Source organism: Mauremys reevesii, linkage group 24 (assembly GCF_016161935.1).
Source record: "Mauremys reevesii isolate NIE-2019 linkage group 24, ASM1616193v1, whole genome shotgun sequence".
NCBI lineage: Eukaryota > Metazoa > Chordata > Testudines > Geoemydidae > Mauremys > Mauremys reevesii.
Window position 1 is genome coordinate 4,932,418 of NC_052646.1, and position 27,822 is coordinate 4,960,239.

The 27,822-nt window shown below is 46.8% G+C and overlaps 1 protein-coding gene and 1 long non-coding RNA gene across 2 annotated transcripts; one reads left to right on the forward strand and one right to left on the reverse strand.

Moving 5' to 3' along the window:
* Positions 1–3,829: 3,829 nt before the first annotated feature.
* On the forward strand, positions 3,830–26,529 carry SLC25A44 (solute carrier family 25 member 44). Its single transcript, XM_039512801.1, has 5 exons — positions 3,830–3,979; positions 11,447–11,566; positions 13,826–14,453; positions 19,656–19,783; positions 21,521–26,529. The coding sequence occupies exons 3-5, from the start codon at positions 13,832–13,834 to the stop codon at positions 21,710–21,712; spliced, it is 942 nt and encodes a 313-aa protein (XP_039368735.1). The 5' UTR covers positions 3,830–3,979; positions 11,447–11,566; positions 13,826–13,831; the 3' UTR covers positions 21,713–26,529.
* On the reverse strand, positions 24,492–27,755 carry LOC120390268. Its single transcript, XR_005591046.1, has 2 exons — positions 27,150–27,755; positions 24,492–24,623 (listed from the first exon to the last, which is right to left on the reverse strand). It is a non-coding gene; the product is annotated as an uncharacterized LOC120390268 (long non-coding RNA).
* Positions 27,756–27,822: the final 67 nt, after the last annotated feature.

Here is a 27,822-nt window from a genome sequence, read left to right on the forward strand (position 1 = left end):
GAGCCTTGATTCAGCATCTGATCCGAGGTCTGAGCACACCCTTACTGAGTCGCCAGTCCGCCAGTTACGTCTACACCCCCAACCCTGCTCAGTTTGGTAGATGAGACAAGGTCACGGTGTTACCGCTGCAAATCAGTCCATGGCCTCCATCCCTGTAGCATCTCAGCACTTCACAATTTCTAATGTGTTTATCCTCACGCACACCCTGTGAGTCAGGGCAGTGCTATTATCCTCCTTTGACAGATGGGAAACCGAAGCACAGACAAACTAAGGCCCAGATCCTCAAGGTGTTTAGGCACCAAAATACTTTTGAAGCATCTGGGCCTAAGCGATTTGCCCAAAGTCACACAGCAAGTGCACAGGGGAGCAGGGAATTGAAGCAAGGTTTCCTAAATCCCAGACTAGTGGCCTAACCACTAGGCCGTCCTTTCTTTGGGAAAAGCAAAACCAAACCTGGTTGTTATGGATTGATCTTCAAAGGCGTGTGGCTCCTGCTGACTTCAAGTGCAGCTGTTTGCTCAGCACTCATGCAAAGCAGGGCTTTATCAGCCAAACTCATCTGCCTCACCTGAACGCCTATCTCACTGCAATAAAAAAGGAAGGCAAGAAATGAGTCACGAACCAGATGGACATAATGGCAACTTTCCCTTGGACAATGTGAAAAGAAAAGAATGTGCTGACAGCTGTGTGCTGCCAGGGATCAATGAAAGGAGTGATCTGAAACCGTGATCTCAGAAAAAATAGCACGTTCACAGGTCTGAAAGACGCACTCTCCTTACACTGTAATTACAGTTTTCCTGTGATCCTCTAGGAGGGATTAAAACAACAAGGAGTCCGGTGGCACTTTAAAGACTGACAGATTTATTTGGGCATAAGCTTTCGTGGGTAAAAAACCACTTCTTCAGATGGATTCAGGAGGGATTAAAAGCGTCTGGCCCTTTCTTTAAATTACACAATTTTTCTGTCCCTATAAGTGCCTCTTTCCTATAAAGAAGCATCTGGTCTTTTAAGGATTGTTACCTGGCTCTATCCCTTGAAAGCGTCATTATTTGGGCTGGTTCATTAAAAGTCATTAATTGTCTCTTTGTTTGCAGTGTTGTTGTAGCCATGTTGGTCCCAGGATATTAGAGAGACAGGGTGGGAGAGGTAATAGTTTTTATTGGACCAACTTCTGTTGGTGAAGTGGACAAGCGTCCCAGCTACACAGAGCACTCCTGGGGGCATTCTGTGCCAAAAAAAAAAAAATTTATTTGTCAAAACAGCACTACATAATCACGCCAATTTCAATTATTTTGGTAATTTATTTCAAAATACCTGTCAGCAAGTATGTCTGCAACATAGCTCAGTGGTTTGAGCATTAGCCTGGGCTGTAAATTCAATCCTTGAGGGGGCCATTTTGGGGTCTAGGGCAAAAATCTGTCTGGGGATTGGTCCTGCTTTGAGCAGGGGGTTGGATTAGATACCTCCTGAGGTCCCGTCCAACCCTGACATTCTATGATTCTAATACAGACACACCCAAAAATTCCCCCAGGAGTAGAGAGCTAAAGAAACCCCCATGATAACCCAGTTCCTGTTTCTCTGCCCCCTCTCCTCCCCAGAGCCCAGCTGGGGGGCCAGAGCCCAACCACAGCCCCCCCGCCAAGATACCTGGCCCCCCTCCAGAGCCCAGGGATCCAGAGGGAGAAACAGCCTGATGCTTGGTCCCAGGCTTGCACGGAGTTTCCTGCGAGCTGCCCTCTCCTTCCCTCAGAGCATGCTGCTAGGAACCATTAGCTCCTTCCCCCAGCAGTGTCTTCTGTGTGCAAGCTGGGCTCTGCGAGTCCAGTGGCGGCTAGCAGCACTGCTGCCCATTTGTGTGGGGGAAGGAAATTCTGCGTGCACAGTGTTAATTTCTGCAAAATTCTGCATTGCGCAGTGGTGCAGAATCCCCCCAGAAGTAACAGAGGTCTGGGAAAAATACTCAGGAGTGTCACAGCTAAACACAAGGTGGAACATTGTTTAGTATAAGGAGTTAACACATATTCTAAGGGACCCTGCAAGGTGAAGTAGCTCATTAACACCCCGGTAGCCATAGGACAAAAAGAGGGGTTAGTGGGTTACAGATTGGATTTATGGCTTATTCCGACAATCATTATTAAGACTGTGATAGCTAATGCCAAGCAAAGTTATGAATTTAAGTGCCCAGGTTTGTCTTTTGAAGGTGTCGTACAGGTTTCCTTTGAGGCTGAGAACTGAGAGGTCTGGGAGTGATCATTTTGTGAAAAGCGTTCACCTATGAGCAATATGGTGTTTTTATCCTTTATCATTTTTCTGTATGAGTTCATTTGAGAGTGTAGTGATTGTCTAGTTTCACCCACCTAGTAATCGGGGCACTTAGTAGGTAGGTGTAGGACCCGTGGATCTTGAAAGGTGTGTTCTGGGTATTATAAATCTTTGTAGCCATGGTGGTATGTCTGCAGGTTTTGCATGTTGTTACAGCAGGGTCTGGTACTGCTTTGAGTTGGTGGGTCCGTGTCCATGGGGAGCTGATGAGCTTGGAGAGGTTGGGGGGTGACCTTCACAGCTATCCAGTGACCACAGGCGCCAACTTTTATTTTTCTGGGTGGATGCTCCATCTCCCACTCTGCCCTGAGGCCCTGAACCGACTCCTCCCCTTTCCCCAAGGCCCCACCCTTGTTCTGCCTCTTCCTGCCCCCGCTCCATCCCCTCCTTCCAGCGCCTCCTGCCCGCTGCTGAACAGCTGATTGGCAGGTCGCTGCTGAGCAGGCACGATTTTTCCCCCTGGTTGCTCCAGCACCTATGCCAGTGACCACCCCAAACACACCAAAAAATGTGTTCTCTACCGCCAGGCCCTCAGCTACCACAGAATAGGCTCCAAGGAGAAAGTCCAGGATACGCACCTCAACACACTTAACACCACCTTCACCAAACAAGGACACTCATCCAGAGAAGTAGATCACATCATGGAATGGGCCGGTATTAAACCAGACCGTCCTGCTTTTCAAGGGTTTGTCCCCCCATCTGGTACAATGGTTTTGTCCGGTACTGGGTGGGAGATGACGTTTCTAAGAGCGCACCGCTCTGCCCCTGCCAGCATGACCTTGCACGCAAAGTAACACTCGCAGAGGTGAAAAATGGCATGGCATATGCATACACCTGTGCGGCGTGATCTTGCAGGCACCAGGCATCCCAGGTTGCACCAGTGAGGGCAGGGCAGGGAGCTCTTAAAAATGCCCCCCCCCGCAGCAGGCTCTTAAAAAAGGCATCCCTTGTCAGCATGACCTTGCAGGCAACGTGTGTCCCAGGTCACGCTAGCAGGAGCAGACCCCGCCATTTCCCGAACACCTGGGAATGTGTGGGTGCCCCCCCTACCCCCGAACACCTCGAGAGAACCTGTTTCAATACAGGAAAAAATATCCCTAGTTGTCATCACCTTCCACCCCACCCTGGAAACATCAATTACACACTCCATGGGGAACCACACCCTGCAAAATTCCTTTCTGCACCTCCCTTTCTAGCCTTCAAACAGCCCCCACACCTGGCCAAGCCCCAGAGCAGGACCCACCAACTCAAAGGGGTACCATCCCCTCCCCGCCCCCTCTCTCCCCTGCAGCCCACGTGGGTAGCACCCATGCATGTTGCAAGAACTCAGGCTGGCGGGGGAGGGGGGAAGCGGTGAGCGCGCATGCTCAATGCACCACTAAGCCTTGCGGGCGGCCATGTTTCACTGGGGCAAGGGAGGGCGGACGCCATCTTTGTTAAGGCCAAGTATCACGCGAGGGGAACGGGGCCGGACGAGGCTTCTGCCCTCACCTAAGATGGCGCACGGGGGGGGGGAGCGAGCAGGTCATTGGCCGAGCGGACGGCTACGCGAGCCGCGCCTCCCGCCGCTGACTTCCGGCCGGGGCGTGGCTGCTGCTGGCCCGGGTCTCGGGGGCGCCATGGGGGCGGAGCAGGGGCCTGGGGGCGCCCGCCCGAGGTGAGTGAGGGGCGGCCGCGCGGGGGGCGGGGCTTAGTTATAGGGCTCAGGTGGGGCCCGAGGGCGCCGCGACCGGGCTGGCGGGGGGGCCGTTGGGACACTGCGGGCCCAAGGGGGAGGCAGTTGGGGGGCCAGGGTGCGGGGTATGAGGGGCTAGGCAGGGACAGTGCGGGCTTTGGGACGGGGCCCACCTTGGGGGGCAGTTGGGGGGCAGGCTGGGATAATTGAGGGGCTGGAGAGGCAGTTGGGGGGCAGGGTGGGATAATTGAGGGGCTGGAGAGGCAGTTGGGGGTAGGGTGGGATAATTGAGGAGCGGGAGAGGCAGTTGGGGGCAGGGTGGGATGGGGGCAGTTGGGGGCAGGGTGGGATAATTGAGGGGCTGGTGAGGCAGTGGGGGGGCAGGGTGGGATAATTGAGGAGCGGGAGAGGCAGTTGGGGGCAGGGTGGGATGGGGGCAGTTGGGGGCAGGGTGGGATAATTGAGGGGCTGGAGAGGCAGTTGGGGGGCAGGGTGGGGCTGGAGAGGCAGTTGGGGGATAGCGTGGGATAATTGAGGGGCTGGAGAGGCAGTTGGGGGCAGGGTGGGGCTGGAGAGGCAGTTGGGGGCAGGGTGGGATGGGGCAGGGTGGGGCTGAGAGGCAGTTGGGGGCAGGGTGGGATGGGGCAGGGTGGGATAATTGAGGGGCTGGAGAGGCAGTTGGGGGCAGGGTGGGGCTGGAGAGGTAGTTGGGGGCAGGGTGGGATGGGGCAGGGTGGGGCTGGAGAGGCAGTTGGGGCAGGGTGGGATGGGGCAGGGTGGGATAATTGAGGCGGAGAGGCAGTTGGGGGCAGGGTGGGAAGGGGGCAGTTGGGGGGCAGGGTGGGATAATTGAGGGGCTGGAGAGGCAGTTGGGGGCAGGGTGGGGCTGGAGAGGCAGTTGCGGGGGTAGCGTGGGATAACAGGGGCTGGAGAGACAGTTGAGGAGCTGGGGGGGCAGTGGGAGGCTCTGGGATGGGGTGGGAGCAAGGTGAGACAGAGGCTGGGGAGGGGCAGTTGGGGGATGTTGAGCTGGGGGACGGTCCAGGGAGCAGGGCATTTGAGGAAGTGCATCTGGGGGACGATACGGGGGGGGAGAATTTTGAAGGAAGGATGGAGGGGGGCTTTGTGGGAGGGCAAATAGGGAGAGTACTGCAGAGGGACAGGCCTGGGACAGTTTGATGGGAGGATGAAGCAGGACACAACTTGGGGGAGGTCATAGGGAGAGGAGCAGTTGGGGTGGCAAGGCCTGGGGCAGGGGGGTGAGGTGCAGCACTCAGCTTGGGGTGCTGGGGATAAGGCTGCAGGCTAGGCAGTAATGTGAAATGATGGTGGAGTCAAAAAGGGGTGCTGTTTGAGAAGCTGGGAATATAAGAGCCCTGTCCTCTACTCAAGTCACTTCTGCCAAAACTTTCAAATGTCCACAGACTTCTGCATGTGCCCATTTTTGGGTGCCCCAAATTAAATACCTATAGCCTTGTTTTCAAAGGTGCTGGGAATAAGAACTGTGCAGCACCTGCCCCTCCACTCAAAGGAGTAGCCCTTACCAGTGCCCTGAACTGATTTGCACATTGCATAGAGCACAGGAAAGTTCATGATCTGTACAGTCAATCAGAATGGGGGTGGGATGGCTCAGTGGTTTGAGCATCGGCCTGCTAAACCCAGGGTTGTGAGTTCAGTCCTTGAGGGGGCCATTTGGGGATTTAGTTGGGGTTTGGTCCTGCTTTGAGCAGGGGATTGGACTAGATACCTCCTGAGGTCCCTTTCAACCCTAATAATCTATGATTCTAAGAGCAGCTTTGGATCTTTCCACACAGCCAGCAGGTCACCCCAGTTTGCTCTCAACTTGAGTTGTGGGTGCTTGCCTCTTCTGAAGACCAGCCATGGAATATCCAAATTTGGATGCCCAAAAATTGAAGCAACTGAAATCAGTGGATGTGTTTGAAAGTATTGGTCTTAACCTCTCCATGACTCAGTTTCACTCTGTGTAAAATGAGGATGATGCTTGGAGGCACTGTGAGGCCTTATGTTTGTAAAAGATCTATTTTTTTTTAATCCTTGGATAAAAATGGTATAAAAGTGTGAAGTATTTATTAAAAATTAGTGATGCCGAGCCACCTAACCAGCCTAGGTTTCCTCTGGTTTAGTACAGAGATAAGAATTGAAATTAGGAGAGACTCAGTGGCTTTGCTTTCGGGAATGTTTGACCTCCTGTGTTTAGAGAGAGTCCAGAGGCAACATAGATCTTGGGGAGGCGATTTCTCAGCCCACTTCTGGATGACTCCAGGCTAAGGCATTAGTATGCTGACTGGGAGATCTCTTCTAGTTTGGAGCAAACAAAGACCCTGTCTTAATTGGCCAAAGAATCACATTTAAACACAGTTGCAGCAAAACATTTGTAACAGATTGGCTAGCCTGTGTTAAAGAGGTACAAATTGTGTTGATCAATTGTGTTTGAGACTAAGTTGGGCCCTAGTTCCAATCATTGCTTGGCCTCCTTTGACGCAGGCTACCAAAGCCTTGTTATGCACAAATTTTGCTGCAACTACACATGAGCCTACTGGGCAAAGTGAATTTTCTGAAGGACGGGAATTATCAGAAGACATCCATCAAGCCTCTTAGAAAATTATATGGACTTGGTTTACATTTCTCGCAGAGTAATATTCTGTGCTGCTTCATTTTTCAGCTGAGGTTTTCATACCAGTTTAACTCTCCACGCACCCTGTTGGTAGGTAGGTAGGTAGTGCCCCCATTTTAGAGCTGGGGAAATGACTTGCCCAAGATCACACACCCAGGCAGTGGCAGAGTCAGAAACCAGAACCTAGGAGTCCTCCTTCCTAATCATTTGCCTTAACCACCTGGTATAACTTCAAGAAAATAGTTTCCTTCTGTTCTCAGTGAGGAGTAACACAGCTCCCTGTATAAATATAGACTTATTTATGGGTAGTTTTAGACTTTTGGCTGCCCAAGTTCTGTGAACTTTTGGGATAGATGAGAGCAAGTTAACAAATGGTCTCCATGTCCTTACCCCCAAAGTGGGGGAGTCATTCATTATAGTGGCTAGGGGCCACCTGAGAATGGGGCCCTCTTTTGCTAGGCTCTGTAAAATGTGTGGTAGACAGCCCCTGCCCCCAAGAGCTTACACTCTAAATAGTCAAAACAAAGGGCAGAAGAAAGGCATAAAAGATACAAGCAAAATGAAGAGTGGGGTCTGGAAATTTCATATTGTCTGCATGCTATTTGTTGTGGGGAGAGTGATGATTGAATTGTTGTTGTTTTTTTAATGTGTGGGTCTTAGACAGGGATTGGCAAATTTGGAATTTGGCAGTTATTTTTTCTCTTTGTTTTGTATGGGGAAGGTGGTGTTTAAAAGGTGGGAAGGGAATGCCTGAGGGTGGAAGTAAGTCTTCTAATGAGATCATTGCTTTGACCAAGGCCTTAGGTTTAAATTCTGGAAGCATAAGTGAAATCGTGGCCTCACTGAAGTCAAAGGCAAAACTCCCATTGATTTCAGTGGTGCAAGGAATTTGCTGAGTATATTTAATCAAAACATTCCCAGTGATGCCAGGCACTCCTCCCGCTCTCACCTCCTTTAGAGATTAATCCACTGCCATAGCCCTGCTTCCATCACTTGCAAACGATGGGATTAAAGCAACACTGTCTGTTAGAATCAAATTCCAAATGAAGGTGGTTATTAACAAGACATAGAGGAAAGTTCAGTCTCTCCCCCAAGGAGCTGATGGCCTCAGTAATAAAATCAGCACAGTATATAGAACCTAAAACCAATGCAAACATTTCCTTGAACTTTTAAAATTCCTGTAGGTGGAGGGAAGGCCTTACAAGGCAAACATTGCAGCTCCTGCAACAGCTTGAGAGCCAAACAAATGAAAGTAACTAGATCCAAAAGTGAAAGTGAGCAGTATGTCATTGTCCACCAAGTACATACTCTGAGAAGTAAACTAGACCACACCTAGTTCCATTGATTTAATAATCAGTGGTGATACTAATAACAGGTAAAATCAATATGATTTTTCACCTCACCGTGTTACTTCTAAACCCCTGTCCTTGAGCAGCGGAGCAGACTGGGTTGAAGGCCTGGACTACACTTGAAAGTTCCACCGGTGTAACTGTGTTGGTTAGGGGGTGTGGGTTTTATGTTGAAATAGTTATACTGGTATAAGCCCTAGTGTGGGCACAGTTATTCTGGTACAAAGGTGCCGTATAATGATTTAGCTTATTCCCCTTCTTGTATGGGTATAGCTATACCAGTTTAATCACTTTTATATTGATCTCTCTCTCTCTCACACACACACACACTCTCTCTCTCTCTCTCTCTCTCAGCTATACTGGTGTAGTTAAAGTCGTACAACTTTTCTGTATAGACAAGCCCTTAGCTTTCTTTTAAATTCCATTTGTCTCTTTCAGTTGGCGGTAGCAGTGAGTCATGGTTTTATTTTTGTACCTGGTAAAATAGAATACCTTTTATTTTCATTCAGATTGTTGTTTTGCAAATACGATGTGGTATTCTCAACCTCTCTCTCTGGTCTGAGCATCAGTAGAAGTTGTGATAAACCTATAACAGTGTTTGCTGATGTTCTGTAAACATTTTGTTGGCTGATAGTAAGCAAACCTTGGTGTTTTTTTTAATTTAAAAGGACTTTCCTTCCAAGAGAATAAGCAAATATGTAAATTGTTTCATCAAGCAAATTTCTCTCACAGTCTTGGTTACTTGACCTTTATTGATGGAGCCTGAAATTTGGGGCCTTATTCTTATTTACACTAAGGCCTCTCTTTATCACTCTGACAGTGTAAAATGGCTTTACAATAGGCATGAATTACAGTTACACCTTGCAGCTCCCTTTCGCCAGAGCTGTGTAAAGAGGCCTTAGCGTGTCTGGGAATGAAGCCCTTCATAATAACTTAACACTGTCAATTACTCCAATATTCCATCTGACTGTCTTTGGGTTTCCTGGTAGGGTCCCTGCAGTCACTGGCATTATCACTTCTGTCTTGAGCTGTATGATTTGGGGTTGTCTTGTCTACACAGGGAAATTGACCAGAATAGCTATTGCTTTCAAAGTGGATTAAACAAAACTGTGAAAAGGCACTCTTCTATAAGTGTGTCCACACAGGGAGCTGTTGCTCTTTAAATTCTTTCTACCTTCATCTGAAATAACTTTCAAGTGTAGACAAACCCTTTGAAGCAAGTTGTGTCTAAAGCTGAATGGCTCTGGCCTTTGTATTACATAATCAGGATGTTCTCTGACAGGTAAAACTTTTCTACACTGAACCCAGGGAGGAGTCTTTGATCTGGAATGGGAAATGTTCAGTCTAACAATAATCTGGCTCCAGCTGGATATTATAACTTTTTTTTTTTTAATGTTTAGTGATACACACTGTCTGGTGGGGGTTCCCAGATTGAGATCTGTGAAGTCTATAGTGGGTTGGGGCATACTTTGCCAGAGGAGGGAAGCATACTATATGCTTGGTCAATACTAGAAAGCCTTACTGGCAAAATTGGCCTTCCGTTGGCCCAACCTGAGTGGTTAGAGCACAGGCATTAGAGGCAGAAGAAGGGAGTTGTTCACAAAGCAGGAGTTCTGTTCCTTCCTCTGATTAAGTATCGGACTTTGGAACAAATCCCGTCACCTATGTACTTTTGATTCCATGTCTGTAAAATGGAGCTAACGATACTGGTTTATACCTGGGTATGTGAAGAATCCTGTCTGAGATCCTGAGATGATAGGTCAGGTGCTATAGAAATCCAAGCTGTTACACTCATGGGTTTTTCCCTGTAGAGTTTATGAATGTATCTAAACACACTTTTCATGGGTCAGGCCTACTACCAGCCACCTCTTCAGAGTGAAAGAGGAGCATCCTCACCTTCGGAGAGCTCTCTTGCAAGCCACTGCGATGTGGCTAACCTTAGTATGATGCTTTAGAGCCTGTAGATGCAAGGGCATGGGGCAGAGGTAGTGGCACCTGAGAGGGGGGAATCACAGAAGCCTGTGAGCTGCCATGGCTCTCTGTCAAGTCTCTCATTTATACGCATTTCGGGAGCGCTTGTCACTGAGGGCTGCTGCCTGTGCATTGTACCTTTCCACCTCTTCAGCGCTGATTTTAAGGGGGTTGTTTTCAGTTTACAGGAATTGTATGAAAATCAAATACCCTCTGTTTCTGCTGATAGTCAGAAACTGGCTAAGGGAACCAGTGGGTAGCTCCACTTGCTGCCTTCCGTGGCTTTACTTGAGATAGTAAACAGACTTTCTAGTGAGAAATCTGGGGGACCTATTGGCCGCTCTTCTTATCTCTTATACAGATCGTGAGCTTTCCTTTTGGTTTATGAAACCAGAGATCAGTTCAGGTCACTGGCGTGGAGGGGTGGGTGCCGTACCATCCCTGTTCTTAGCATCTCCACAGCGAGTGTTTTTGAATGATCTCAAGTGCATAAAGGCTAGAATCCTTTCCTGTAATAAATTCCCCCCTTGCCCTCACACCCAGTACTGCCTCAGGTATGGGAGGGCAAAGAGTTTATCATCTGGGGAGGCTGCCGACAGTGGAGTGGTTCCCAACCACCAAGACTCGTGCTCTAACATTCCCATCTTAGCTCAGCAAAGTGCCTCTGGGCGTTGTCCTGGGGTGCCCCTGCTGCCTTTCTCCTGTTCCTTCGTGGGTGCCCTGACTCTCCAAGGAGCTAGGCCTGCTCCAAACCATCAGCTCAAACTTTGCAGCAGGTGAGAAAACAACAGTTCAATGGGAGGTGGGACGAACAGCTCAGAATCTGATCCCAGAGAGAAACATCCCCACACAGGTTGGCACTCACTGGCTTATGGCATGGCGGGCAATTCAGCGGAGATCAGATGGTGGGTGGTTAGGCGAGGAGGGAGACCTGGGTTAAATATGGTCGGCTGGGTTGAAGGTGGAAACTGAATTGTGAGTAGCCTCTTACTGTGTCCTGCTGCTGGAGATCACGGTGCTCTGTGGCATGAATGTCCATGTGGCTCCATTGTGTTGTACTGAAACTCCGTTCTGATCCCTGACCCTGCGAGTGCAGCCGTAGCTGGAGGCATAATGGGTATTTCAGGGTTATTGCACCAGAGAAGATTATCTAGTAACGAAAGTGATTGTGGCTAAAATGAGCGAAGTTCATCAAAGTACAACCTGCAGCTCCTTGGCTGGGGGCTCCTTGAACCGGGATCTTTGTTAATTTTCTTTTCAGGCTCTTTGCCTTCACCTTAGCAGTGCTGCATAATTCTGTGCTTGTTTACATCTGTGGTCTCACGTCCTCCTCCCTTTAATTCTTACTCTTAACTTTACCCCCTGACTTGCATTTCCAATCAGTGAGCGGGAGGGAAAAATTAGAGGAGCATGGAAAAAACCAGCTGTGACTCATGCGATGAAGCTAATATCTTGTTCAGAGATTTCAGAACATATCACCGTTTACTTTTGTAGACAGCGTAGGACCTGAAGGGTAGGATCCTGAAGGCCAGCAGCACCAGTGAACTCAGAATGACAGGGGAGAAGCTGCCCTGGTTGCCAAACAATTTTCCTGCTCTGCATGTTCAGTAAGAGGTAATATTTAATTCTTCATCCATAGATCTCAAAGCATCTCACAAAGGTCAGTAAGCATTATTTTACAGAGGGGGAAACTGAGGCACAGAGGGGTGTGGTCACATACCTAAGATTTCAGTATGCCATAGCAGAGCTGGAATAGTTGGCTCGTACCCATGCCACTCCAAAGGAAAAGTCAAGATGCATGAAGGGAGGGGTTCTCCCTAGGGGTATTCTGGAGAGCAGGGTGGATTTTAATCATAATTTAAATCAACTAGGAAACCTTGATTTAAGTCACGTTTTCCATTTGTATTTTCCTAAATAAAGATTGATTTTCAGTGGTTGGTAATCATTAAAACGTATTGATTTGCAGCGAAACATGGCCCTTGCACTATATGTGGTGCTTCTTTTTGCTAATCAGAAGGATACACCTTATCTATGCACAATTATTTAAGCAGTTCTATAGTACCCTTGTTGAGATTCTTAATTTTTACATTTTTATTACGTTAGAAAATGGTGAATGATGCATTTCTTGCTAGATTAGGTTTTTTTACTTATGATGAGAGTCAAGCTCTTTTTGGAAATTCAAATTGAATTAAAAGTGCACAAAAACAGCATTTAAACTTTTTTTTATTAAATCAAACTACCCTAAATGCACTGGATACATAAGGAAAAAAAGCTTATCAAAACATGTATTGCCTTTGAAATTAACTGAGGCCTGGTCTGCACTACAGAGTTAGGTCAACGTCGGGCACCTTATGTTGATCTAACTCTGTAAGCATCAATGATGCCACAACGTTGGTCCTGCTGTTGTAAGTTGCCTGCTACACCAACCTTATAACTCCACCTCCGTGAGAGGCATAATACTTAGGTCGAGGTAGTTAGGTTGATGCAGTGTCCGATGCAGCTCAGCCTGTCAAAGGCAGCAACAAGGGATGTAAGTGCAGGGCTGACATGCCAGAGCCCCTCTGCCCCACACGGGGCTGACAGGCACAGTGGTGGGTCTCCAGGCTGTCAGTGCCCCACATTGCCCCATGCTGTCAGTTAAATCAGTAGAAGCGCTCCTGGTGAGGATGCGCACCACCAACAGTGGGGGCATAGTGTGAACATGAAAAACTGCAGTAATTTCTGCGGTGGCTGTACACCAACCTAACTTGGGTCAATTTAATTTTGTAGTGTAGACTCGCCCTGATTTATTAAACAAAGGAAGTATTATCTGTAGTTAATGAATTGAACTGATAATTTCCGGTCACTGTCCTTCAAGAACTAGTAGAGTTTGTCCTTTCACACCTACTTTTTATTCATAGATTGGAAGAGGAGACTCCCAATTGGTTTCTTAACTTTGATCTAGTCATTGAACTGAACTAGTTGAACAAACTGAAGTGAAGAAAATATTTTCTCTGCATCTTCTGAATATGTCTAAAACTGGTTTGGCACGTCATACTCTGGTTCCAGGTGCTTAGCCAATGACTTGCACCAGTTCAGTGGTTTGATTTTCCTTAAAACTTGTCAGCAAATATGTACTACTTAATATTTTTTGTATTTAAAGTGTTATTTTAATAGGTTACAATGAATTTAGGCCTTACTGTAGATTGTCATTATTTCAAATTTATTTTTAAAAAATAAACCTGTATTTAATTTAAATTTAAAAAAAAAATTAAATACATTTTTATCCACCCCACTGGAGACTAGCATGATGTGGGCAGCTAACCCACTTTCTGCTGGTAGTATGTTAGAGTGGTTAATCTCAGAAAATGGCAGCTAGGGGAAATCAATTGTGTACCTCTTAACTGGGTCAAGAGATAACTGCTGGTAGACTCAGCAACACCCCTGTGGGGCCTCATGGCAAATCCTGTTGAGTGACCACCTAGACACGTCTGTGCTCAAGAGGCTTGAATAAGCCAGGTGGGTCCTCGTGTACAAAGTTCCTATAGCCACCTTCTGGTTATTTGTGTTCATCTGTTAATGCCAATATCTTGCCTTCTCATTGACGGCTAGCAGACTCTGGGATCCTCAGATTTACCCATCACTGCCCCCCCGGTAATCAGAGCTTGGGTGCTGGGTGCTAGGACACTGGTTTCACTCAGGCCCCACCAACATCATTGTTTATAATAACGAGTGTTTCTTAAGCGGGCTTACTCCAGCCCTTGGCTAGCAGGAAGGTTACTGCAGGGCCTAACGGAGAAAGGAGGCTTAATCGAAAAAGTCCCTTAGTCTTCTCCTTTGGAAGGTGGAGGGGAGTATCTGATGGTCACTAACTTTTCTTCCCCTGCATTCCAGGGAATTATGGAGGACAAACGCAACATCCCGATCATCGAGTGGGAGCATCTGGACAAGAAGAAGTTCTATGTCTTCGGTGTCTGCATGACCATGATGATCCGGGTGAGCGTTTACCCCTTTACGCTCATCCGAACACGGCTGCAGGTCCAGAAGGGCAAGAGCCTCTACAACGGGACCTTCGATGCCTTTGTGAAGATATTACGGGCGGAAGGGGCAGCTGGGCTGTACCGGGGCTTCTTGGTCAACACCTTCACCCTGATTTCAGGCCAGTGCTACGTGACCACCTACGAGCTCACCCGCAAGTACGTCTCCAAGTACAACAACAGCAACGTCGTCAAGTCGCTGGTGGCCGGCGGCTCAGCCTCCCTGGTGGCGCAGAGCATCACAGTGCCCATAGATGTCATTTCCCAGCACCTCATGATGCAGCGCGAGGGTGAGAGCATGGGCAGGTTCAAAGTGCGGTACCAAGACTGCAAACGTAACGTGGTTTTCGGCCAGACCAAGGACATCCTTGTACAGATCTTCAACGCTGACGGACTGAGAGGCTTCTACAGGGGCTACGTGGCCTCCCTGCTCACCTATATTCCCAACAGTGCGGTATGGTGGCCTTTCTACCACTTCTATGCAGGTAGGTGAAACACGGAGGCTTCCGCCATTACTTGGCTTGGGCACCTACTTGGCACTTTGGGATCTGAGTGCTGAGATGTCAATGCTCCCTGATTTTCAGTAATCCAAAATTATTATTCTTTTTAACATTACTCCTGGGGGCATTCTGTGCCAAAACATTAAAAATTCTGCACATTTTATTTGTCAAAATAACACTTCATAATCACACCAGTTTCAATTATTTTGGTATTTTATTTCAAAATACTGGTCTTCAAGTATGTCTGTAACAATACAGACACGCACAAAAATTCTCCCAGGAATAGAGTTAAAGAAACCACTATGAGAACCCAGTTCCTGTTTCTCTGTCTCCTTCCTTCCCCCCACCCTTCTCCACCAAGCCTAGCCAGGGGGCCAGACACCCACAACCTCTCCCCATCTGTGCCTCCCCGCCACAGCCAATACACCTGAAACCCCTCCCCCTCCAGAACCCAGCCACAGGGTCCCCCTAGCCCAGATACCTACACTCCCTCCCATCCCTCCCCCCGTGCTCAGCCGTGGCCCCACAAGTCCAGACACCTGCTCCTTTCTCCCCTGCAGAGCCCAGGGACCCAGAGGAAAAGCCTGATGCTTGGTCCCAGGCTTGCATGGAGTTTTCTGCATGCTGCTCAGGGTACCTCAGGGTATTCTGGGAACTGCAGCTGCCAGGAACCCTCTAGCTCCCTCTCCCTCTGTGTGTGAGCTGGGCTCTGCCGGGCCCAGTGGCAGCTAGGAGTCCTGCAGCCCACTTCTGTGGGGGAAAGGAAATTCTGTATGCACAATCTTAAATTCTGCAAAATTCTGCATTGCGCAGTGGTGCCGAATTCCCCCAGGAGTATTACATGTAATTATGAAATTACTAATTCAGAATTCAGTCTACTAATTTTGTAAGCACGCACACATTAAAAAAGTGTATCTCATTCACTGCTATTGAGGTCTGAAATAGTGTCACGGCCACTGGCATTATTTTCCACCGCCCCATGGCACCTGTGCACTGCACAGTGCAACTCTGATAAGAGGCAAGCTGCAGCAGTTGTCTGGGGTTTGGGGTGATGGATTCACCCCCTAACCCACAGGATGTGTTGCAGTCTAACTGCCCAGAATGGACCCTGCCGGACTACATTAGTACGGTCTAGTTATCTAGTGCGCGCCATGGGGCAGTTAGAACACAACAGGCAGCCTGTGGCTTGGGCAGGAAATCCAACACCCCAAACCCCACAATGACAATTGCTGCGGCTTGCGTCTTGTCAGACCCTCCCTACACAGCCTGCTGGAGAGGAGAAGTCGGAGGGGCACGCAACAGAGAAGGGAGAAGAGAAGGATCATCCTGGGAAAGATGTCTAGGCCCAGGACTGGCCAAGGTAATTAAGGACCCTAGGCAGCATAGGAGGGCAGCTTTCCTAGGGTCAGGCCACCCCTTCTCCTTGTTTGGGAAGTGTTTTTACATAAATATTCCCAAACGTCTCAGAGCAGCGCTGTTATCTCTGTAAATGAGATCAGAGTCCCACCCATAGTGATTCACACTCATGCACTTGAACTGACATGGGGCTGGAAAGGCGTTTTCCCCGCAAGGTACATTGGCAGAGAGCAGGTCAGGGAGGCATGACTGTTCCCTGGAGCACTGAGCAGCCATCATCTCTTGGATCAGGTGGCTTGGATCCCATTTGATCACATTCTTTAATCAGTGGAGAGTGAAGCATTGATAGACCTCAGCTCTGGCAAGGGAGTGGCATGGTCTAACCAGTGGTTCTCAACCAGGGATCTGGGCCCCCTGGGGGGCTGTGAGCGGGTTTCAGGGGGTCCCCCAAAATAAATCAGAGAACAGGCCCTGCGTTAGAGTTGCTGGGGCCCAGGGCAGAAAGCTGAAGCCTGAGCCCTGCCGGCCGGGGATGAAGCCAAAGCCTGAGCAACTTACCTTCACGGGGCCCCCTGTGGTGTGGGGCCCCAGGCCATTGCCCTGCTTGCTACCCCGTAATGCTGACCCTCGCTTTTAATATGCAGGATATGCAGAAAACCAGTTGTTGTGGCACAAGTGGGCCATGGAGTTTGTATAGCACGTTGGGGGGGCCTCAGAAAGAAAAAGGTTGAGAACCGCTGGTCTAAACACAGGACTGGAGCCAGGAAGGTGAGCTTTAATCCCAGCTCTTCTACGCTGTGTGTGGCCTTCGGCAAGACACTTGGCACATCTGCCTGGACTTCCCCATCAGTTACTTGTGGATCAGACTTGTCTCCCACACAGGAGTGTGGAAGAGCAGATGTTCACGTAATGTTTTGAAAATTAAAACTGCTGCATGCGTGTGACTTGTGCTTTCTCAAGTGTGGAATCTGGGTCCCTTTAGGCTTCAAAAAGACTTCTAGGGTATGAAATCCCTTAGCAGAGCCAGGAAATAGAGCTACAAGCAAGTTCAGGTGCGGTTGGGCATCTAAACAAGATGTGCTTGTGTTCAATAGGTTTTAAACCCAATGTTACACCAGTAGCTCTCAACCTATCCAGACTACTGTACCCTTTCAGGAGTCTGATTTGTCTTGCGCACCCCCAAGTTTCACCTCACTGAAAAACTACGAGCTTACAAAACAGACATAAAGACACGGAAGTGTCACAGCTCACTATTACTGACAAACTGCTGACTTTCTCCTTCTTACCATATTCTTATAAAATAAATCAATTGGAATATAAATATTATACTTACATTTCAGTGTGTAGTATATAGAGCAGTATAAAGTCGTATGAAATTTTAGTTTGTACTGACTTCGCTAGAGCTTTTTCTGTAGCCTGTTGTAAAACAAGGCAAATATCTGGATGAGTTGATGTACCCCCTGGAAGACCTCTGCACCCTCAAGGGTACGCGTACCCCTGGTTGAGAACCACTGTGTTACGTAACAAAGCTGTACCTTTCAGGAGATCATTGTTCCTGTGCAGAATGCCTCCGAACTCAGCTCATTTGTACAATATAGGTGACACTTGGGCTGTTAGCAAACTGTAAAGTTGCTAGCCCAGTTGATATCTGTGTTTTCCACTAGCTGTTTGGTGTGGGTGTATCATTCCACAAGGGGGATTTGTTGGCAGTGATGATTGAATTAAGTTGACTGTAACAGGCTGCACAATGCAGTTCACTGATTCTCAGGGTTTGCCACCATTAAAAATACAGGCATCCCAGGTGTCCAGCTCACTCCTCAGAGTTGGCAGTTCCTATTAGCGATGCAGAGAATTACCTTGGTATATGGGTCTTGGACCACTTGCTGGTTACAATTGCCACCATTGCTTTTAATGCCACAGCTTTTATTTCTCCAGCTCTCGGGATGCTGTTCTATTTTGAGCTTCCCAGTAGCCGCTATCCTTGCTTTTGAAATCTGCTCTGCCCTGTTTCATCCAGCTGCTACTTCGACACACAAACTGCTGTGTTGGGTTGTAAAATCTCCATGGTGTATTGGTGCTGAAATAGTGTTTTGATTTTTTTTAAAAAGGGTGGGGGCAAACACAGTTCAGATAAGCTCCAGTCCCTCCTTCCGAAGCCTGATGATTTTTTAAAAATAAGATCATTTGTGATTAAATATTTAACTTCTGTTATTGGGTCAGCTTTCCCAGAAAGGTGGTGAGACCTCCAGGACACAGGCTCAGGCTCAAAATGCCTTTCCTTCAGCTCCTGATGCTCTGGATGCTTCTAGTTTATATCTTTGCACAGCACACTAGTCTTGATCTGTCAATACAGTCATGTGACCTGCCCTGAGGCACAAAGTGCACCAGTAGAAATGATCCATGGTTTTGGGTTTGCAGCCAAAATAGTCTCTAGAGCTCTCTCCTTGTTTTCTAAGCAGACACAAGCACATCTTAAAATATGAACCTGTACTAGGGTGACCAGACAGCAAGTGTGAAAAATCAGGACGGGAGTGGGGGTTAATAGGCACCTATAGAAGAAAAAGCCCCAAATATCGGGACTGTCCCTATAAAATAGGGACATCTGGTCACCCTAACCTGTACAGCAAACAGGGAATGGGGAATAACTGGCTAGATGGCAGTACTGCTGAAAAGGATCTCGGGGTTAGAGTGGATCACAAACTGAATATGAGTCAACAGGGTGATGCAGTTGCATAAAAGGCTAATACTTTTCTGGGGTATATTAGCAGGCGTGTCATATGTCAGCGACGGGAGGTAATTGTCCCACTCTACTGAGCACTGTTGAGGCCTCAGCTGGAGTCCTGTGTCCAATTCTGGGCACCACACTTTAGGAAAGATTTGGACAAATTGGAGAGCGTCCAAAGGAGAGCAACAAAAATGATAAAAAGATTTAGAAAACCTGACTTACAAGGAAAGGTTAAACCCTGGGTATTTTTAGTCTTGAGAAAAGAAAACTGGATGGGGGGACCTGTTCAGTCTTCAAAAATGTTAAAGGCTGTTATAAAGTGTCCATGTCCACTGACAGCAGGACAAGAAGTAATGGGCTAAATCTGCAGCAAGGGAGATTTAGGTTAGCTCTTAGGAAAAACTTTCTAACTATACGTGCAGTTAAGCTCTGGAATAGACTTCCAAGGGAGGTTGTGGAATCTCCATCATTAGAGATTTTTAAGAAGAGGTTGGATAAATACCTGTCAGGGATGGTCTAGGTTTACGTGTGCCTGTCTCAGAGCAGGGGAGTGGGCTTGATGACCTCTCAAGGTCTCTTCCAGCCCTACATTGCTATGATCCTATGAGAAACAACCTCTTTCCTGAAGAAACGGCCATTAATCTGGGGTGTGTGTGTGTTTAAAAACTACACATGATGTTACTTAATATACTAAAATGTAAAACCAGAATGAAGAAAGCTATGGCCCCCACAGTGTGGTAAGCTCTTTAGAGAACGCGTTGTTCTCTACTTGGAGGGATGTTGCAAGAAGCCGTGTTACAATTCACTAGGTGTACTACCCTTCTGGAGACTTAAATAGCCTACGGAGCAGTCAGTTTAATATGAATCTTTGCAGATAATGTGCAGTGCCTTTATGTTAAAGCAAACATGCTAGTCCTAGAAACCTTATGAGGCACGTGAGCAGTGTATATGTATGTCACAAGTTTTCCCATCCGCAAAACACGCCTCCTACCCCGTGAAGTTGATATGGGTGAATGCTGGGAGTTCTGGCTGGAAGGAGGTATGGCGCAGCTGAGTATATACATATATACACGTGTCTGTAACTTTACTCTCCCTCCCGTTCTCAGAACAGCTCTCTGGCCTGACACCTAAAGACTGTCCACACCTCCTCCTCCAAGCTATATCTGGGCCACTAGCAGCTGCAACAGCTTCCACTCTGACCAACCCCATGGACGTCATCAGGGCTCGCGTGCAGGTAAGAGCTCGGCCTAAAGGTAATTTGGTCTAGAGGCTAGAGGACAGGACTGGGAGTCACAAAGCATAAGTTCCGTCCCAGCTCTGCCACTGACATGTGCAGCTGTGAGCAAGTCACTTTGTCTCTTTTCTCAGTGGCTTCTAGCATTTATTTCTAGGTGCTCCGATGGATTGTTGCATATTGGGTCTTAAAAACTCCTGTGCCTCACACTCCCTGTCTGTAAAATGGGGAGAATACCCTTTGGTTTTTCTCCTGTTCTAATGTCATTAAAGGCTTGTCCAGAGTGGAGTCAGAACCTTGCTAGCTACAGCCACCTTGTGAGACTGTTGTTGGTCACAGGGTTCCTGGACTGGTATGAACAGAGAAATGATACTGTGTAAATTTCATGTAACCTTGCTATGGACTGACTTCTAGGGGAATCTGTAGCATTGTTCTCAGGGGAAAGATCCCTGTCCACAATGGTCATGGAATCCATGCTAGTACCCTGGCAGAGTTTACATTTAATTATACCAGCCTGCTTCTCCAGTGTGTTTTATTTGGTTTATTTCCTGACCTGATGAGCACAAAAATACCCACCTGATTTCAGTCCCTTGCTGCCCCTATGAAACGCTGTTCTTGTTGGTCAACGCTCATATTTAGTTCCTCTACACTTCTCCTGATCTCCCATCTCTGCTCTCCAGACTGTAACAGCATCGGTACGTAAAGAGCTGCTGTGAGGCAGTGAGCAGAAGGAGCCAGCCAGAATAACCTATAACTTACACCTGCATTGCACACTTTCATCCCCAAATGATATCCATGTAGCACTGCTGAAAGGCAGCCACCTCTGGGCATGTGGGCAGCACCCAGCAGGAAGTGAAATTCTGCCCCACAACAAACTCCAGGCTTGTGAGGTCTCTAATGTAAACGCATAGGGGGATGCAGCAAACATAAAATAACGCAAGTGCTTAAATTCCTCTGTGGGCAGGTTGTTGCGTAATTGCCTTGTCACAGGGTGGGCTGGTCCTTTAAGGGAATTGGGTTTAGCTGCACATGTGACTAATCAGGTGCCTCGCAGGTGGTGAGGTGAAAATCCCAGCAGTTCAGTGAGTTGGGAGTTCTGCAGAGAGGCTCCTACAGGAAATCCTGGGCTACGGAAAGGACCTGCCACACTAGCTAAATGCAAGACGTGACTCAGGATCCCACTGGATAGGCAGCAGCAGCAGAAGAAGCAGCCCTCTGAGGCATAGGTCATAGGAGGGTTCATGTGGCAATACCTGAGTTACCTGTGTGATGATGAACTGTATTTGTGTTTGAATAAATGGATTATTTGAAAAAGGGAACAAAATACTGACACTGGTGGGAGCTTCACTGACACGCTGGCCAAGGAGCTGGCCTCTAGCTTACATGGGAGTGGGGAAACTGAGGCAGAGTCTAACCACAGGTTTGCGGAGTCCCATTACAGTCGTCTTTGGGGTTTCTTGCATCTTTCTCTGGAGTTGCTGGTGCTGGCTACTGAGCAAGGACACTGGATTAGAGGGACTTCGAGTCTGATCCGATGCTCTAGTTTCTATGATTCCCCCTCAAATTAAAACCAGAAGGCAATTTACTGGTATACCTCTTGAAGGAGCTCGACAGAGTGCAATATCTTCCCATCTTATTGCAAACAACCCCTTACGCAACCACAGATGCAGTTGTTTTATCTGCCATTGCCTCTCTGAGCAATTGCCTCTCTTAATGGTTTCATTTTTGGCTTTGCAGGTGGAAGGCAAGAGCTCCATCATTCTTACTTTCAAGCAACTAATGGCAGAGGAAGGCCCATGGGGCCTCACTAAAGGCCTCTCCGCCCGTATCATATCGGCCACCCCTTCCACCATCGTCATAGTGGTGGGGTATGAAACGCTTAAGAAGTTGAGCCTCCGCCCAGAGCTTGTGGACTCTAGACACTGGTAGCAAACAGTGAGTGAGAGAGCATCTTCCAAACCCTGTGGATTCAGACCGTGGTTAAAAGCTCAGCGAAAGGGAGACAGCTGGGGTTCTCCTTGGCCTCCCTCAGTTACAGGATTCTGGGGTTTCACAGCAGAGGACAGAATCAAGAGCAGCTGCAGTCACCTCCTCAGGTCTGTTGCAACACAACACTCTGCTGCTGTTTGGGGAAAAAAACCAAACGTATGGCAAAGCTTTTGACTAAAAATTCATTCAAGGACAACCAGGTGTGTGAGTGAAACCTAACAATTTCCTGATCTCTCTTAAATTAAAGACTATCGATTTAAGCAAAAAAAAAAAAAAAGAAGAAGTTTATTCTTGAAATGAATTTTAATCTTTTAATTTTGCCAAATTTCCGTATGGGGGGAAATGTACAAGCTCTAGCAGGGCCTCCTGGTGGAAAGTCTGCTAATTACAGGGGTACTGTGAGAGGTAGAAAAATATATCATATATGTACATAGTAAAACTTTTCTCAAACAGCCTTTTTTATTTTTAAAAAGATGAGGGACGAGAGTAACAAATACCTGGATCAGTTTTTAAGACCTTGCTTACCACTTTCTGAATAGATCTGTACATAATTTTTGTATATTCTTGGAAACTATTTCACTTCCTCACACATCTTCCAAGAGTCAGAGCTGGTGTTCTGATGCTCACGAGAGTTGAGTAACATTTGAGCTATTTGTTTCTTTAGGCTAATGGCAATTATGGCTCCTAATCCAGGTTTTAATTTTTTTTTTTTATTAATTTCAGGGTGGGCAGGGAGGGGATGACATTTATTAAGGGACTGACTGGTTAACTCTGTGCCCTTGGCAAATGTGAGTGTAAATGTTCTACATCCAGTGGAAATGTCTGCTGCTCCCCACCCTTCATTTCTTTAGGCACAAACAAATCCAGAGAGTGATGGAAATGCTCAACTTCCTTGTCTTTAGGAGCAAATTGAAGTGGATGTGACTACAGAGTAGGAGCTGAACTTGCTTTAATTGACATAGAATGGAAGAAGGAAAATCGCTTCTGCCTTTCCATCGACACCTGATAGGTGTGCATGTATCAACTACTGAGTAATGGTTCTTTACTACAAAATAGATCAAAATCCTGTGTCTAGGGGAGAGGAAGGGGGTTTTAATCCATTTTTGCTGTAGAGAAAAGCTTATTCCAAACTATGGCTTGTCTCTTTCCAAACTAAGGCTCCTAATCAAGTTGTGCAGCACGAGCCTGTACTCAGTAGGTCAGATTCTGTTCTTAGTCACGTTACCCCCGACGTGCATCCCGTGATTGAGAGCAGAATCTGGCTCCCAGGTCTTGCTTTTCCTAGCTAGTTATAGAGATGGTGGGGGCTCAGTGAGATCGAGTAGATAACCCACTACCTCCAAATACCGATTTGTATATCACAGATTGATACTTGGCTGCCTGTTTTCATCCATCTCACTACCTTCATGAGGAGTTCTTGGTGCCAACCCTGTTGTACTGCAGCTGTCCGCCTCTTGTTCAGCCATTCACCTGTCTTCTAGCTCTCAGTAGAGCATGGGCTTCCCCTGAGCCCCAGATGTGCACAGACCTAAGGAGCTCCTGGTTTACTCTGTGGATAGAATGAGCCCAGCCGGCCCTGGGGCACAGACTAGAGGCTCAAAGTACAGACTCCCGGCGTGACACTGGGCACTGTGCTCCAGGTTCTCCTTCTATAACATGGAGAAAATAGTACTCTTCACATGGGGTGTTACGAGAATAACCATGACATGCATGAGGTGCTAACACACCATGGTGATGGGTACCATATCAGGAACTAGACAGAGGCAAGAAGGCCAGCTGGTACCTCCAACATCTTACCCTGACTCTGCTCTCCTCTGAGCTATGTGCACAAATGCACAGGGTATAGAACTCCCTTCTTCAATACACTATAGTCCGTAATACGATACAAAAGCCTGGTCCCTTAGAAAGAAAGATGGGGCAAGAGGAGAATATCAACATTAAGAATCGAACCACATGACCTTGCAGGGGGAAAAAATGTGGGTCCTAAACCAGTAAATGTGGAGAAAGTTTTGTTCAAATTACCTGGGATCGTGAGTTCTGTTCCTGGGCATGCTGCAGGAGGACACCTTGCTTTTGTGTGTGTTATATATAATGTACATATGAAACATCATAAATGATATGCAGGTGAGGTGTCAAATATAGCAAAAGATTATAGTCCTACTGTGGACTTTGACTGTAAGTAAACTGAAATTGTATCCCATGATAAATTAGCCCTCTTTCATTTGAAAACAGAAGGTTTTCTTAACTCAGGCAGGTAACTTATGATTTCTAGTGGGAAACAATTTCAGATACTCTGGAGTCATGTTACTTTTTTTAACTGTCTTTGATAGATAATTGAATTGAGTGATCTGGAATACATCCCCTCATGCAGAGCAGACACCGTGCTATAGCTGCCAGACACTGATCCTGAACTAGTTGAAAAGCATTGACCAAAGGGCCAGAATCTCCTCTCTGAAGTCCATACAGGTGGCTGTCACTGAAGTCTGTGGATTTGGGGGCAGAATCTGGCCATAAAGGATTAAATGTAGCACAATACGATTTTTAAAAAATAAAACAGCTGAGGCTTCAAACAGCACACAGAGGCTGGTAATGCCATTACGTGCATCCGCAATTGAAAAGAGCTGGGTTCGTCGAATGACCCATTTCACATTTGAGCCAATATGACAAACTAACTCAAGGCAGCATATTCAACAAACAGCTGTCTGATTTTTTTTTGTTCTCATTGAAAGATATTTGTGTTTGAAATCTGCTCATTCCATAATAGCGGCTTCTACAGTGAAGGTTATAATCCTGTCTTTTGAGACTTGACGGTTCAATTTGGAATGTTCACTTGCATTATCCATGTCTTGATCTGTAGAAGGAAATGGGACATTGGTTGTATGAGGATCCTTTTTTTAAACCTCAAAGTATCTGACAATTTCTAACAAGTGAGAGGGTAGATTTGGGGGGGGTTGGGGTGCAGGAGACACTATCTTAATGAGCTTATGTACCTAAGGAGCACTGTCAAATTTAAGAAACCTTAGAGATGCCTTCAACTTGAAACCTAGTCAGCTGAAAAAGAACTGAAAGTAGGCTGTGCCTATGGCTACCCTACAAGGCTTTTAGCGACATGGCTGTGCCCGAGAGCCATGCCGCTAAAAGGCATGCAGTGTAGCTGCTGTTTGTCTCCTGCTGACAAAGTGCTGTTCGTACCGGCACTTTTCATTGGTAAAACTTTGGCATTCGGCAGGGTGGGTTTTTTTTAACACCCCGAACAACAAAAGTTTTGCTGATGACGTGCCAGTGTAGACAAACCCTCGGGTTCTGCATTTGCCTGTGGGGGTCCCCCTGCCAATTTTTGTGCTTTCACAACACTTTCCTATTTTTTAAAAATGTTGCTTTCACAGAGCCACAGGAGAGATTATCACTAATGAAGAAAGTGATGGTAGTTGAACAGTGAAAATGATTATATGCAAAGTGTCAAATTTAAATATATTGTGCAAGGTTAAACATTCTGGAAAAACATAGCCTGAGACATGTGGTACTTGAAACCGCAATCCCTTCTGAAACTGACTTGATAGCAAGTTAAGTATCCCTTCAGACTGATGTGCAGTTCAGCTAGTCTGGATTTAACTTTTACAAGCGGTGGTTTTGTCCTGCAGAACAAATGTAGGCAATCTTTTCCTTCTATTTTTCTGCACGAACCTGGCATCTCCAGCCATCTGTTTTGTGCCCAGTTTGGATTATTCCTCTTCTCCACGTAGTTCAGATGTAATTGATCACTTTCATTAAACCATCAAGCCTCAGTATATCCAATCAGTTCTTAAGATCTGAATCAGGCAGAGGTTTCCACTGGGGATGTCACAACAGAATGATAATACATTGTACTAATCAGCCTGTAGTGGCTAAAACATGTATCTTTTCTGGCAGATAAAGCATTTCAAACCCTTTGTGGTTATATTCATTTGGACGTTTTTTTCTGCTCAAGGGCATTTATCAGCTGTGGAGTGACTATGTTAATCTCTGCTGTGACAACTTGTAGTAGTACAGTATTTCCATTGAATTTTGCTCATCTGTTACCGTATTGTCAATTTATTCTTGATGTCCCCACCCCCAGCCTTTCTGATATGCTGCTGGTTTTTATGTACAGTAGATGATCATCCTCTCAGTAAACTGATGAGTGGGTATAATTGTTTCCTGATGAAATCCATGCATGTCTTTATCCCAAGTGCAAACCCCTCTAGATAACTGAGTATTTTGAAGTTTTGCCATTCTCTCAGGCCCAATCTTAATTTGTATTATATATGGTGGTGTGATCTGAACTTTCCCATACCTACATGCCAGTCTGCAAGAAGAAATCTGGGAATGGAACATTGTAGGGCTTCCATTGTATTAGAGGAACTGATGTGCTAGACTAAAGGGGGTCCCAACACAATACAATCTTTGAATGAGTTTGGGAAGTTTGAAAGCCATGATGTTGGAATCTGATTGCCTACGTCTGTCACAGTGGGGGTACAGAATGATACGACTCAGTGCCTGTTCTAAAATATGATGCTGGGTGAATGTATTGTGTATGTTTAACAGGTTTCACTGTTGCACTGTAATATGTCTTTGTGTAATTAAAGTTTTTATTATTTATTTGATCATCTCATTATGCATCTATCGCGGTTGGGTAATTTACATTTTGCAATGCTTGCAAGGTAACTTAATTTTTTTTCTACCCTCTGCAACAGTAGTCTGTTTTGTGTAACAGTTTATTAACCACAGCCCCAATCTTTTACAGTTACATTTCTACCTATAACATCTAAGGTGGGATAAGTCAAAGTGAAACTTATGAGATGCAGCTTGATTCTCCTTAATTTACACCAGTGTGAAACTGTTAATTCCATTTACTTCAAAAGAGTTATGCTTGACTTACCCCCATGTAAGTGGGTGCAGGCTTAGGGTGTCTGTTAAACACTTATTTCAGTAGCACCTAAACCAGATAGAACCCCATTGTGCTAGGCCCTTCACAAACCATATTATAAATGACAGATTCCTGTCCCAAAGAGCTCCCAGTGGATGTGGGGACCTCCTAAATGGTGGTGGCACACTAATTATACAGGAAAGCTGCTCTTGATGATGGGAAATGCAAAGGAGAAGGCTCTTGTACTCCTCAAAGTGAGCTCTTGTGAAGTCAGTGCTAGGCCCACTTCCAGTCATACTTTCATGTAAAGGGATTTGTAATAGTATGTCCCTTACACCTGCTATCCAGCCATGTGTTTCTCTCCTAGGGGAGTGCAGAAAAGGAGTGACTTATTGCAGTGCTTTACAAATGTGAAGCAAATCACCCCATGTGCCCTTGAGATATGGATCATCCTTGTAGTGCAGAGAAGTGAAAGTGGCGCACAGCACTGACCTGACTTTCCTAGTATTACTGAAGCTCTTGAGTCAGGCCCCTACACACTGAGATTACTTTTAAACACATGGGCCTTTGAAAAAAAAAAAAAAGAAGCTATTCGTGTAGTAGTTAGTTACAGCCCATGTCATAGAGTGGAACCCCATGAGGCTAATAGCTGTACAGAGGCAGAACACGAAGATGATTCCTGCCACAAGGAGCTTCCACGTTGTTCATTCTTTGTTTTCTGGTTTCTATGGCTGCAGGGTGCATAGGGGTCCCCTCTGCCAGCTTTCCCCCACCCTCATAAGGGTAGAAACTTTCCATGACGATCTCAAGGCGGTTTTGATCACTGGGCTCGAAGAAAAACAACTTAAAAGCAGGAGCCTGGGGCTAAAAAACAAAACTGCAAGAGCTGGCACCAGTGCCTCTAGCAGAGCCAGGACTGTGGGACTCCTGCCGCCTGTTCCCATGGAAGGGGGGGTTGTGCGTGGAGAAGCAACCCCTGGGCAGGGGCTGGAGCAGTAGCTGACTGAGGCTCTGCTTGGGGCAGGACAAAGGAACCGAACCAGCCCATGTTGTGCTGTCTATTACGGGGCGTGGCCTTCTCTCCCGATTGACACAAGATTTTACCAATAGGAACAGCGCTGCCGTCTCGGCCAATCGGAGAAGCGGGGGCGGGACTATCCGAGCG